Genomic DNA, 13,819 nt, shown 5'->3' with positions numbered 1-13,819 from the left:
AACAGGTTAAGGATCCAGCATGGTTACTGCTGTGGCTCAGGTTCAATCCCTGCCCCAGAAACTTCCGCATGTTGCAGGCAAGGCCAAAAGAAAAAAAGAATCTACGCAAGTCTAAGTAAGTTTTTAAAAAATGCATTACAAGGGGAAAAAAGAACAAAAGGAAATAAACAGTTTACTAATGAAAAAAATGCAAAAAGCTAAAATGACAAAGTAGTAAAGGATCACAAATTATATCAGGTACCATTTCTGCATATCTAATCAACGGCATTCAGTTTTTGTTTCATTTTATTCACTTTTTTGTCTTTTTTTTTTTTTTAAAGGGCCATACCCATGGCATATGGAGGTTCCCAGGCTAGGAGTTGAGTTGGAGCTGTAGCACTGGTCTAACCACAGCCACAGCCACACTGGATCTGAGCCACGTCTGTGACCCACACCACAGCTCATGCCAATGCCGGATCCTTAACCCACTGAGTGAGGCCAGGGATCGAACCCGAGTCCTCATGGATGCTAGTCGGGTTCGTTAACCACTGAGCCACGACAGGAACTCCAGTTTTTGTTTCATTTTAGTGGCAAGGGTGGAAAAAGTAGTAATGAGAAAGTACACTGCTATAGCTTTCCCCAAAGAGGATTTGGAAATATACATGAATCTTTTACATTTTTTTAACCCAGCAATCTCACTCTTCAGTCTTTGGCCTAAGGAAATAAGTAAGGACATGAAGGAGGCCAAAGCTACAAGACTGTTTACCAAGCGCTCTTCAGAACAGCAGATGAACAGACACAACCTAAACATCCAACAAGAAATTAGTTAAAATAATTTAGAACATACCTATAAGATACTATAAGACCATCTAAATAAACTTTAAAAAATGTATAAATCTACTCTGAAGTGGAAAGATGCTCAAAACACACTGCTGTGTAACAACATGTTACAAAGTTTACATGTTACAGAGCAACATGTCAAATTACCCGCCTACCTATCAGTGAATACATGCATGCGCAGATGTGAGGGAGACTGCCCGCCCAAACAGTACCAGTGATAATCACAGGAAGTTGCAATTGCATTTAATTTTCACTTTTTTCTCCGTACTTTCCCATGATGCTATAATGTTAATGATTTAGTGATTTGAAAAGTTTTTCGAAGTAACAAAGAGGGGGAAAAAAAAATCAAATGATGAAACAGTCTGTAAGAGCAATTTCCTGCCTGAGGCTCTACAGACCCACTCCCCAGCAAAACTGACAAAAATTAGTTTAAGAAAAAAAAAAGTTAAGTCCCTTGAAAGAATCCTAAGGAGTACAGTAAATGAAGAAATGTTTATTCAGGAGTTCCCGTCGTGGCACAGTGGTTAACGAATCCGACTAGGAACCATGAGGTTGCGGGTTCAATCCCTGCACTTGCTCAGTGGGTTGACGATCCAGCGTTGCCGTGAGCTGTGGTGTAGGTTGCAGACACGGCTCGGATCCCGAGTTGCTGTGGCTCTGGCGTAGGTCAGTGGCTACAGCTCTGTTTGGACCCCTAGCCTGGGAACCTCCATATGCCGCGGGAGCGGCCCAAGAAATAGCAACAACAATAACAACAACAAAAAAAAGACAAAAAGACAAAAAAAAAAAAAAAAAAAAAAAAGAAATGTTTATTCAATAAAATCTACTAGCAAGTTCCCCAATGGCACAGTGGGTCAAGGAACCGGCATCAAACTATGGCACGGGTTTGATCCCTCGCCCAGAAATTTCCACATGCCACAGGTGTGACCAAAAACAAAACAATAACAGCAGCAAAAATCCACTAAAATTCTATAAGAAAAGTGAGAACCTGTGTTATCTGAATCAAAACTCACTCCCTCTACTCACTCCCCGACCCCCAGCTTAGGGAGACAGAAACTCCATTCCACACTGGCCTGAGGCCTCATGGCGCTCTCAAAATCGGTGGAAGTGGGAGTTCCCACTGTGGCACAATGAGGTTGGTGGCACCTCTGCAGTGCCAGGACACAGGTTGATTCCCAGCATAGTGGGTTAAGGATGTGGCACTGCCTCAGCTGCACTGTAAGTCTCAACTGTGGCTTGGATCTGAACCCCGGCAGGGAACTCCACATGCCATGGGGAGACAAAAAAAAAAAAAAAAACAGTGGAAGCTATGGTGAAAGGCAGTTGGGAAGAAACTGATAGATTCATTCACTGGTGATACTGGCTAAACTGCAGACCCACTAGTTTGCCAGAGAGACTCTTTCTCTTTTGAAAAGTGGGGGAAGCCCTTCCGGGGTCAGAACAAATATCAAACCTTCACCTCAGAAACAATCCCTTCAAAGGAGCCAATGAAGGGATCACTTTGTGGAGCAACTTATGCCCCAAGATATTGTTGAAAACAATACAGCAATAAGCTGACAATTAGCAGAGTTTAACAGCTGTGCATAGCCAAGGGGAAAGATGTCAAAGAAAGTCCTATCAAAACCACATCATCCCAAGTGACTGGTCACACCCAAGACCATCCCCACAAGGAGCAAGATCAGAGGATTCCCATTGTGGGAGGAGGGAAGGGGAGGACAGACTTCACTAAAATAACCCTGCTGGTCGCAAAACAAGTAAACTAGAAATAACACTAACCAAGAGGGGATGCGGGGGACACGTACACAGAATTCCTACGATGGAGCATCCAAAGCATCCAGTTCCCAAAAAAAAAAGGTAAGACATGCAAAGAAACAGCAGGAAAGTATGACCCACACACCAGAAAACAAGGAGGCAACACCTGAGAGCAACCAGATGTCAGATTTAACAGACAAGACTTCAAAGGGGCAGAAGTATGTTCAAAGAATAAAAGGAAGCCATGATTAAAGAAGGAAGGTAGGTTGAAAACATTCATTAAAAAGAGAAAATCGGTGAAAGATAGAAATGATTAAAAAGAACCAAATAGAAATTCTGGAGTTGAAGGTTATTCCTGCCTGAATTCCAAAGCTAATAAGCTCTTAGAAAGTTCAGGTTTTCTCTTTATCCACTTCACCTTGGTTTCTAGGCCATTAGGCATAATGTCAATCATAGATCTAATCAAAAGGAAGGGGAAAATGGAGACAACCTTGAGTCGAGGGCAAAATGTAACTCCACTCATTTTTTAAATAGAAATTTCTATGACAGCCTAAAATCCAGTTCAGGGCTCATTAACTCCCTCTGTGTTCAGCCGAGTTTCCTGTTTCACAGCTGGTGTCAGTGCCTGTCCAACACTAATCAAGGAGAGTAACTCCCTGGCAGTCGCGCCAAAGTCCCAGAGCCCTGTGTGTCCTCTAGGCATCTGAGGCCAAGAGGCTAGAACAAATGAAGCTATTTTATGCTAACAAAATTAATTAAACACACTGAGAGAGAGAGAGTGCCCATGCACGCGCGTGTACACCTGCACATAAATGCATGTCTGTATCTGGGCACTGCTTCTGCCACATTTTACAAAACTTTTTTAAAATACATATTGTTTCTATAACTATTCTGAAATGGTTAGGAGAAAATATTTAAGGCTTCCAAAGTAACAAAGACACTAAAGACTATTAGAAAACTGGAAGTGAACAATTCTACTTATCACTCACCTAATGAGGTTGATAAATCATGCAATTTTACTGAGCCTAAGGATACACAGCCTAATTGTTCAACTATGGATGGAAGCAACCATACCTTGCCTCTTCCAACTGTTTCTCTCGTGCTTTCCTCTTGGCTTTCTTTCCCTGAGTATTAGCCAGGCGGGCTCTAGCTTCAGAAAGCATCTCGAGTTCATCTGCAAAAATAAAGAGAAGAAAAACTAACTTCTCCAACAGAAGCAAAGTATGCAAGAGACAGAACCTAGGGCTTAAGATGAGAAAAATCATAAATATAATCCTTATAAGGTATAGCATAAAGGAAACAGTTTGGGTTTTGAAGTCAGAGAAACCTAAGTTAAAAACCAGGCCCACCACGTGCTAGTTATGTGACCCTAGATAATGTATTTACCCTCCCTGAGCATGTTTCACCATTTACAAGATGAGAATAAAAAATGCCTACTTCTGTTGCAACAGAAGAAAGAGTGGGGGAAAAACTGTAATTGCAATGTATACATGTAAAGATAACCTGACCCCCTTGCTGTACAGTGGGAAAAAAAAAAAAAAAGCCTACTTCATAAATAAATAAATAAATAACAAATGCCTACTTCATCAGGACGTTGAGAAAAAATAAGTAAAATGAAACAGGTATTCATCAAGCAAGAAGTCATTATAGTGGCCGTAATTATCATATCCTTCATTATCACCAACTACCTGGCACAAAACGAATTGTGAAAAACTGGAGTTCCCATGGCGGCACAGTGGTTAATGAATCTGACTAGGAACCATGAGGTTGCGGGTTCGATCCCTGCCCTTGCTCAGTGGGTTAACGATCCGGCGTTGCCATGAGCTGTGGTGTAGGTCGCAGACACGGCTTGGATCCTGCACTGCTGGGGCTCTGGCATAGGCTGGCAGCCTACAGCTGCGATTCGACCCCTAGCTGCCCCGGGAGCGGCCCAAAAAATGGCAAAAAGACAAAAAAAAAAAAAAAAAAAAAAAAAAAAAAAAAAAACCTGGAAAAACTACTATTTAATTATAAAGGAATTGATAATCTTCATTATCATTTTTCCTTCATTTTTCTCCCTCAAGACTATTGTTTTCCTCCACTACATTTTTCCATGGGTCCCCAAAGAATAATATATTTCATTACTGATACCTTAGGGTAATTTCTATATAAGGGTATCAATTGAAATCACAAGGGAATCTTAAAAAAAAAAAACCCTCAGATTTCAGGATTATCCTCGCTTCTTCCCAAGTTACTGATTCAGATCTCCTGAGGAGGCCCTGCCACCTCTATTTTTTAAAGTTTATCCTGTGACAATGACGCAACCAGCCTAACTACAATCTGCCTTTGGGAACCACTACCTTCAAACTTTTAAATTAAAAACTCAACAAATATTCACTGAATGCTTCACAATAGCCCTGTGAAGTAAGATAGATTATTACTCTCCATCTGACAGGAATGAGAATCAAAGTTCAGCAAGATTACATGACTTGCCTAAAAGTCAAACAGCTAATAAGCGGCACACACCGCACTAACTAGATTATAGTTCCTCTGACTCTTTTTTTTTTGGCCACACCCACAGCATGTGGCAGTTCCCCAGCCGGGGATCGAACCCGTGCCACAGCAGCGACCTGAGCTGCTATAGTGACATCAGATTCTTTTTTTTGTTTTGTTTTTTGTTTTTTCTAGGGCTGCACCCACGGCATATGGAGGTTCCCAAGCTAGGGGTCTAATGGGAGTTGTAGGCTGCCAGCCTGTGCCAGAGCCCCAGCAACACCAGATCCAAACGGTGTCTGCGATCTACACCACAGCTCACGGCAACGCCGGATCCTTGACCCTCTGAGAGAGGCCAGGGATGGAACCCGCAACCTCATGGTTCCTAGTTGGATTCGTTAACCACTGAGCCACGACAGGAACTCCGACACCAGATTCTTAACTCACTGCGCCACAAGGGAACTCCCTAGTTTCTCTAATTCTTGATTCAATGTCTCAAAAGGCATATTTGTCACCCTCATAGTTTTGTGGTGCTACCTTTTCATGAAGAACAAACTACTTGCCTAGGGTCGAAAGTAGTTAATAAGAGCACTGGAACCCCAAATCCTGATCTGTTATCTCTCTCCTCTGAAGAGGAATGAGAATATAGATTCCTAAAGGGCTGACCTCTAGCCACCAGAAAACCTGTCCAGCAGTGTTACACTGCTTAACTTACGAAAGGAACTACAATATCAAAAGATAAAGAACTGTCTAAAAAGAACAATTACTCTATAATAGAAAGAGACTTACAATAACAACTGCAGATAGAACCATGATTCTAAAAAGTCAGAGGAGCTTAGAAGAGAACTAAAAGAGTTAAAAAGAGGCCTGAGGAGTCTATGGTTACCACAGAAATTCCTCACAAACAAACACTTACCCTCATCCATATCAATCGGATCAGGCCGTGCTGGTTTTGTTTCTGGATTTGGATCTATTTCTCCAGGTTTAAGTTTTCGTGGATCATCTGTTGTTTCCTCTTCATTGTCTCTTTGGGCAGCTTTATCCCTAGAAATGAGCCCAAAGTAATTAGTCACATGGCCACACCATTTAGTCTTAGAAATACCAGGTCCCCTATTGCTGGAACTCTTTTTTTCAAAAACCCAATGGATGAGCATTAACAAATTAAGGCATTTCCACTACTGCTTCACCTGAAAGAGATGGCTTTAAAGTTCTCTAATTTCAGTTGTTTCCATTCACCACGAAATAGGATCCAAGCAGCATCTTAAATCACAAATGCAGGAGAACCATACCAAAAAGCTTTCAGTGAAGAACCAAGATGTTCAAGTAGTTAACTCTCTACAATGTGGTTATGCGTGATTTTTATTTGTTTTTTTACTCATTTTTCCACAGATTTTCTATGATGAACATGTATGATTTGTACAATTTTTTTTTTTTAGGGAGGCACCCACAGCATATGGAAGTTCCCAGGCTAGGGATGGAAATGGAGCTATAGCTGCCGGCCCACACCACAGCCACAGCAACACCAGATCCTAGCCGTGTCTGTGACCTATACCACAGCTCACGGCAATGTCAGATCCTTAACCCACTGAACAAGGACAGGAATCAAACCTGTATCCTCATGGATACTAGTCAGATTTGTTTCGGCTGCACCACAACAGGAACTCCATATATAATATTTTTAAATTATTCTTTTATAAACTATATAACAGGATTCATAATCTTGATCAAGCACATGAGATTTGGAACACATAATCCAAGAGCTTTAGCCCCCCTGGCTTTATTCAGATCTATAACTAATGTTTAAAGAGAGAAAATGCTAAAAGTTTATTCGGCCTCATTCAGAAGATATACATATTTTTTTCTTCTTCTTATGGCCACATCTGCAGCATACGAAGGTTCCCAGAAAGTTCCCAGGGTCGAATCAGAGCTACAGCTGCTGGCCTATGCCGTAGCCAAGCCAGATCCTCTTCTACGACCTACACCTCAGCTCACGGCAACACTGGGTCCCCGACCCACTGATCGAGGCCAGGGATGGAATCCAAGTCCTCATGGACCCTAGCAGGACTGTTTCCACTGTGCCACAACAAGAACTCCGACATACATATTTTAATACTGCTTTTGGAGACTCACTTACAGAAGAAATTCATAGTGTTCCAAACACTGGGCGGCTGTTCTTCCAATGATTGGAGCGATGGTCCTCCACTGAGTTGGCATCAACTTGGCCAAGTGCAACAGTTTTTCCTCTTCTTCTCTGGACCATTCTGTTTTCTTAATGCTTGGATCCAACCACTCATACCTATGAAAAAGACACCATTTTATACCTTAATTAGTCACCCAGTATGAGTACCCCATTTCCACAAAAGACATGCTGACTTCTAGTCTCTGAAAAATGCAAGTTAATTCTCATCCTTCAGTCACAAAAACTGTTCTTCTTTTACAACAGAATTATTAACCATTTGGTTAAATTTGCCTCATCTCTAATTCCCTGTCTCACTAAATTCTACTGTATTTAACTATGCAAGGTTAGTAATGCTTAAAAAAGGTAACTTGACTGAAACATGATCATATGCCTTCTTTCTAAACCACTGACTGGTTTCATTCATCTTACACTTTAATAAAGTCCAAAACCTCTAATAAATAGTAGAGGTTTTGGACTTCCCATGTGGCTCACAACACTTTATTAGAGGTTTTGAAATGATCTGCAAATAAGACCAAACCACTTCATATTTATATTGTGTTTCTAGTTTTCATAGTACTTTCTCTTGCTTTGATTTGATTGTCAGGACACCCTGGCTTACTTCTTTAAGCATCTGCCTTACATTCACTAAATGCTTTTCGACAATGTATACCTTTGTTGGGTGAGTTTTTCTAATTTAAGAAAACTATCATGTCATCTCTATTTTTCCTAACACCCCCATCCCACCCTTTCCATCCTGTCTACTTAGGTGGATGGAGAGGCCTACAAACAATATATAAGCCTAACTAAATACTGGAGTAGGAGCTTAGAGAAGCAGAAATCAGAACCACTTTCACAGGCTGAGGATCATCTTCCTTTTTGCGGGGCTATCTCTACATTCTGATCCTTCCCTCTACCCAGGGACCTAGGGAATTAGGTCACCCTAATACAATTCAAAATATGATTCCTAGCACCACATGGGTCAGAGTTGGGGCCAGATCACTCACGCCAAAACCGTATGTAGAGAGCTTAATGTGTCCACTACCCTGTGACTTAAAAGGGGACACCAGAGGTGTACTGTTGGGTTATGTTATATTTGGGGGAAGCAAACATTCAATGGGATTAGTTAATGAGGAAACTCAACTACTGTAAGCTAGCCTAGAAAATAATCTATTATTTATTATTTACTTCTTTGTGAAAGTACATTCTAAAACAAGCAACTCATAAGCTTTTAAACACAATCCACTTATAAGCGAGGGTCCGCCTGTCCCTAAAAGTAGCTGTATTTTATGCTTCACAAAGCACTCTCAAACAACATTGACTCATTTGCACCTCACTTCTCATCAGTTAAGGCCAACTGGGAGGAAACAGGGGCAGGAGAAAGGGGATAGGAAGTGGCTTGCCTGAGATCACACAGAAAGCAAATGACAGCTAATTCTTAAATCTAAATTCCCATCCCCCACTCCATACGTTCTATTTTATCACAATGCCTGCTGTCCTTGGTAAAGTTCAAAGAAATAATGTTTTCCTCATCATAATTAAGGTTGTTTTCTGTTTTCCACTCATTAACTGGTACATACCATCTGGCTTTGCACTGCTTGGCTGATTTTCTATGCAGCAGTGAGGCAATCCTAGACCACTGGTTTTTTCCATATTTCATTACCGCTGCTTTCAAAATTTCATCCTAAAAAGAAAAAGTGTACTCAATCACAGTGAGAAAAGACAAAATTTAAATTAACTCTAATAGGTTGTGCTAGGGATAAAGAAATATAGACATACACATATATCCTAAGTTTATTTATTTTTTTTTTTTTTTGCTATTTCTTGGGCCGCTCCCGCCGCATATGGAGGTTCCCAGGCTAGGGGTTGAATCGGAGCTGCAGCCACTGGCCTACGCCAGAGCCACAGCAAACGCTGGATCCAAGCCAACGTCTGCAACCTTCACCACAGCTCACGGCAACGCCGGATCGTTAACCAACTGAGCAAGGGCAGGGACCGAACCCACAACCTCATGGTTCCTAGTCGGATTCGTTAACCACTGCGCCATGACGGGAACTCCTATCCAAAGTTTAAAAAGAAAAAAACGAAATTTCATTACAATAATAATAAAAAAAAAAAGTAAGCCAGAACAAGCAAAATGCAAGAAATTAAGAAATCTCTTAAAAGGGAGTTCCCATCGTGGCCCAGCAGAAACGAATCCGACTAGGAGCCATGAGGTGCAGGTTTGATCCCTGGCCTTGCTCAGTGGGTTAAGGATCCGGTGTTGCCATGAGCTGTGGTGTAGGTTGCAGACGCGGCTGGGATCTGGCGTTGCTGTGGCTGTGGTGTAGGCCAGCAGCTGTAGCTCTGATTAGACCCCTAGCCTGGGAACCTCTATATGCCTTGGGTGCGGCCCTAAAAAGCAAAAAACAAAACAAAGAAATTTCTTAGAGGTTTACACACAACCCCCCTCCCATCCCACCAATAACTTCGAATAAGTACAGCCCAATCTGAGAAATCCTACTTGGTAGATTTTAAAGAGGATTCTCCAATGTGTGGCTGTCATTATCTTCAAAAAGATATGGCTCATTCACTTATGCATTCATTCAAAAAACATATGCCCTGATACCAGGTCTTGTTTACTTAGGAAAAGAGAATCAAATAGGACACATCCAGCCCTCAATCCAGGCTTCCTGCCTCCAGTTCATGAATAGCCTTTGCTCTCTAGTCCCACAACCCCCACTCTGACCCAGGAATCTACATCTTGGGTCTAGCCTAAGAATTAAGTATTTCTCCCCTAAATCACCACTCAACTCTGACTCCAGCCTCCAAACAGATATTTTACCAGGGCACCCATTTCAGTATGGAAATCGGAGCCTCGCAAGCTAAAGCACAGACACCAGGGATATTAGAGCCATAGATGAATGCACTTGGGGCATTTTACTTTTAGGCATTTTTCCACACTGAACTTGAGTTACACGCTTCATGTAGGAGGCACTCCACAGCCCTATCACCAGAGACTAAAAAAGACTGCAGGACTTTGGCCACTGCATAGGAATCCTGCTGTTACTTATTTTTGCACATCTGTCTCTCTCCCAGAAGTCATCTCTTCTCCAGTTTAAACATCCTGGTTCCCTCCGTGCAAGCTATGAGGCAAGGCTGTCATTAACTTTATTTGAAACTTTGATGCAGCACTGCTACACTTAATCACAGCTTCAACTAAGTATAAACAACAGTTAATCTAACCTACTAGACCCACTCAGCAAACACTAGCCAAACAAATTTTGTTGGGTACTGTCCTAGGTTCTAGATACCAAGATCTGGTCCTGTCCTCTTGCAGTGTTGTCTACTGGGGGAAAGAAATAGCAACTAGCACTTACTGAGCAATTACTATATGCCAGACTGTGTTCTAAAAGTTCCAAATGTAGTGACTCATTTAATTCTCAAGAGAGGGAGGTATTATTACCATCCCCATTAGGAAACTGAGGCTCTGAGAAGTTAATAAATTCACCCACATTCACATAGGAGGATGTGATGCTTGCAAAAAAACAAAGTACACCAAAACAAACGGATAAAAGAGGTGTCATGGGACCAGTGGGGGGGTGCAACTACTTTTCACAAGACGAAAAATTCCAGAAGAGTTTCTGAAATAGTTTTAGAAGGAGGGTCAGAAAGATGCCAAGCGTAGGAGGATATTCCAAGAAGGTGCAAAATGTAAAGATAAAGAGCAAGAAAAGACATGGTGTGCTCTGAAAACTGACAAATTTGGTGCCCTATAAACACAAACCGCACTAAAACCTTATTTCTATTTTACTCCCTCTCTATCATCCTTTGGTTCACGAATGGCATTATCCACTACGTTTCGGGAACCCTGTTTGTCCTATCTGGCTTCTATCCAGGCTGAAGTGGAATGACAGGAAGAGCGAGGCCATGAGATGTGTAGGGAGGGCAGACAAGTTATGCCTTGGTAACAGTCGTGGGGATGCGGGCGTAAATGGGCGCAAATAACCAGGCACTCAAACTGCTTCCCCTCTTCAAGGAAGTCAAGGAAAAAACAAAGTTGTGGCCACAGCACTTCTTCATTTCTGAATATCAGAGAGAGGCACGGTGCCTGGGCTGAGAAATGGGGGTGGCTCAGAAGATCGACTCTCGCTGTTCCTATCTCCCCGACACACCGTGGGTTCCACCAGAACGGAGGGCGCGTCCTCAATTCAACAAATGTTCACTGAGGGCCTAACCAGGGCCCCGCAAGTAATCAAGCAGGTAAATCAAGGTCCCTGTCCTTAAGGTTCTCAGATAACGCTGAGCCCTGCACCGGGTAAAGGTCCGGGGGTCGGCCCCGCACCGCCCCCCACGCAGACCCCGCAGGCATCCTCCCCGCCTCCTGGACCCCCGCGCGCGTGCGCATCAGCAGCCGGAGGGGCGGAGGGCATCCGACGGCGGGAAAAGGGGACTTACCTCGGTATTCCTCCACACACCCCCCTTGATCATAATTCGAGGCATCTTGGCGGCGGAGTGTCTCGGCAAGCAGCCGAGTGGAGATTCAGAGAAGTAGTAACGGCGCTGCGGCCACGGGACCCTAAGGCGCCACTTCCTCTAAGCGCGACCTTCTGCTTTGAAGAGATCTGCGCAGGCGCAAGGGGGTGTTGCGGGGACAGGGTAACAAATCTCGCGAGAACTCAAGTGGCTGAGAGGAAATAAGTGCCTTGCTGTTAAAGCGCTGCTCTAGAAAGACTGACAGAAAAACATCAAACAGCTCTAGCCAAAGCGGCCTATGCCCGGCGCAGGCCCAAAATAGGTGGAGGAAACCACGGCTCTCGCGAGGTGTCAGCGGGGACTGTAGTTTCGTTGGGATTGGCCGTGACGTCACCTAGTGGCAAAGAGTGGGAACGTCGCGCGTGTGGAGTTTAAGCTCGCCCGGTTTAAAAAGAGCTTTGTTAATTTATCAGTTTAGCATGTTATTAGGCATTTAACGCATGGAAATCTATCCACAGAATACACAGGAAAAACCCATTGTTTATTTAAGACCAAATTTCCTAACCTGTAAAATGGAGATAATAATAGTACAACTTCAGAGGGTTGTCCTAAGGATTGGGGGGGGGGGGCGGGGGGAGGGTTAGGACTGCGCCCGCTGCGTTTGGAAGTTCCCAGGCCAGAGATCTAATCAGAGCTATAGCTGCCGGCCTACACCACAGCCACAGCAACGCAGGATCCGAGCTGAATCTGCAACCTGTACCACAGCTCAGGGCAACACGGGATCCTTAGCCCACTGAGGGAGGCCAGGGCTTGAACCTACATGGTCATGGATACTAGTCAGATTCATTTCCACTGCGCCACAACTCCCTGTCCTAAGGATTTAAATGAGATGGTAAACCTAACCATAATATTTGATACATAACAAATGCTCACAAAAGTAGCATAAATCATAGCTGGGGCTGGGATTCAATTCCTGGCCCAGGAACTTCCATATGCTGTGGGGTGGAAAAAATATATATATATTATTACAATAAGGGCAACCCCAAGAGATCAGTGGTTGTTCCAGAAAGCTGCAGAAATGTCATGTCAGAGATTTTCATTCATTGCTATTCAGTTTATGTGGATTAATAGTAGAGCGTTACCATCCACAAACATGAGAAAGGAACTCCTGTCGTGGCTCAGCGGAAATGAATCTGACTAGTATCCACGAGGACGCAGGTTCCATCCCTGGCCTCGCTCAGTGGGTTAAGGATTCGGTGTTGCCATGAGCTGTGGTGTGGGTTGCAGACATGGCTCACATCTGGCAAGGCTGTGGCTGTGGCATAGGCTGGCAGCTACAGCTGTGATTAGACCCCTAGCCTGGGAACCTCCATATACCACGGTGCAGCCCTAAAAAAAAAAAAAAAAAAAAAAAAGATAAAAAATTAGACAAAATCAGGCTGGGTTGAAATCTTGCCTCTCTCATCAGCTTGAGTAATAAACTTGCTGAATGTCAGTATTCTTATCTGAAAAGTGGAGTTAACAATTCATACCTCATAAATTTGAGGGGCAAATTAGTTGACATACCTAAAACCCAATGAGATAGAGATTGCCAAACTGCCACTGTGTTTCCCAGCTACTCAGCGAGTGAACAGTAGAGAAAAATCTCAAAAAGTATTAATAAAATGAGAATAGTTTTACCAAAAGTAATGAAAACTCTCATAATATCTGCATCTTACTATTGATTTGATCCTTAAAAGACGAAATTTAGGAGTTCCCGTCGTGGCTCAATGGTTAGCGAATTGGATTAGGAACCATGAGGTTTCAGGTTCGATCCCTGGCCTTGCTCAGTGGGTTAAGGATCCAGCGTTGCCATGAGCTGTGGTGTAGGTCGAAGATGCAGCTTGGATCCCGAGTTGCTGTTGCTGTGGTGTAGACAGGCAGCTGTAGCTCTGATTAGACCTCTAGCCTGGGAACATCCATATGCCACGGGAGGGGCCCTAGAAAAGACTAAATATAAGGAATTCCCTGGTGGCCTAGCAGTTACAGATCCAGCCATTGTCACTGCTGTGACATGGGTTCAATGCCTGACCCAGGAACTTCTGCATGCTGCCAGCACAGCAAAAAAAAAAAAAAATTAAATTAAAAAAAACTTGTATGTGAACT

The 13,819-nt window shown here is 43.1% G+C and overlaps 1 protein-coding gene across 1 annotated transcript in view; it reads right to left on the bottom strand.

Moving 5' to 3' along the window:
* CDC5L (cell division cycle 5 like) overlaps window positions 1-11,994 on the bottom strand; it is a 43,333-nt gene extending 31,339 nt beyond the window's left edge. The window contains exons 1-5 of the mRNA XM_001929597.6: window positions 11,657-11,994; window positions 8,800-8,903; window positions 7,178-7,339; window positions 5,960-6,087; window positions 3,646-3,745 (exon numbers count right to left, since the gene is read on the bottom strand). Of these exons, the coding sequence (XP_001929632.1) occupies window positions 3,646-3,745; window positions 5,960-6,087; window positions 7,178-7,339; window positions 8,800-8,903; window positions 11,657-11,701 (539 nt within the window). The 5' untranslated portion in view covers window positions 11,702-11,994. The remainder of the gene's footprint in view (window positions 1-3,645; window positions 3,746-5,959; window positions 6,088-7,177; window positions 7,340-8,799; window positions 8,904-11,656) is intronic.

The sequence above is a fragment of the Sus scrofa genome, chromosome 7 (genome assembly GCF_000003025.6).
Source record: "Sus scrofa isolate TJ Tabasco breed Duroc chromosome 7, Sscrofa11.1, whole genome shotgun sequence".
NCBI lineage: Eukaryota > Metazoa > Chordata > Mammalia > Artiodactyla > Suidae > Sus > Sus scrofa.
This window is presented reverse-complemented; position numbering and strand designations above follow the sequence as displayed.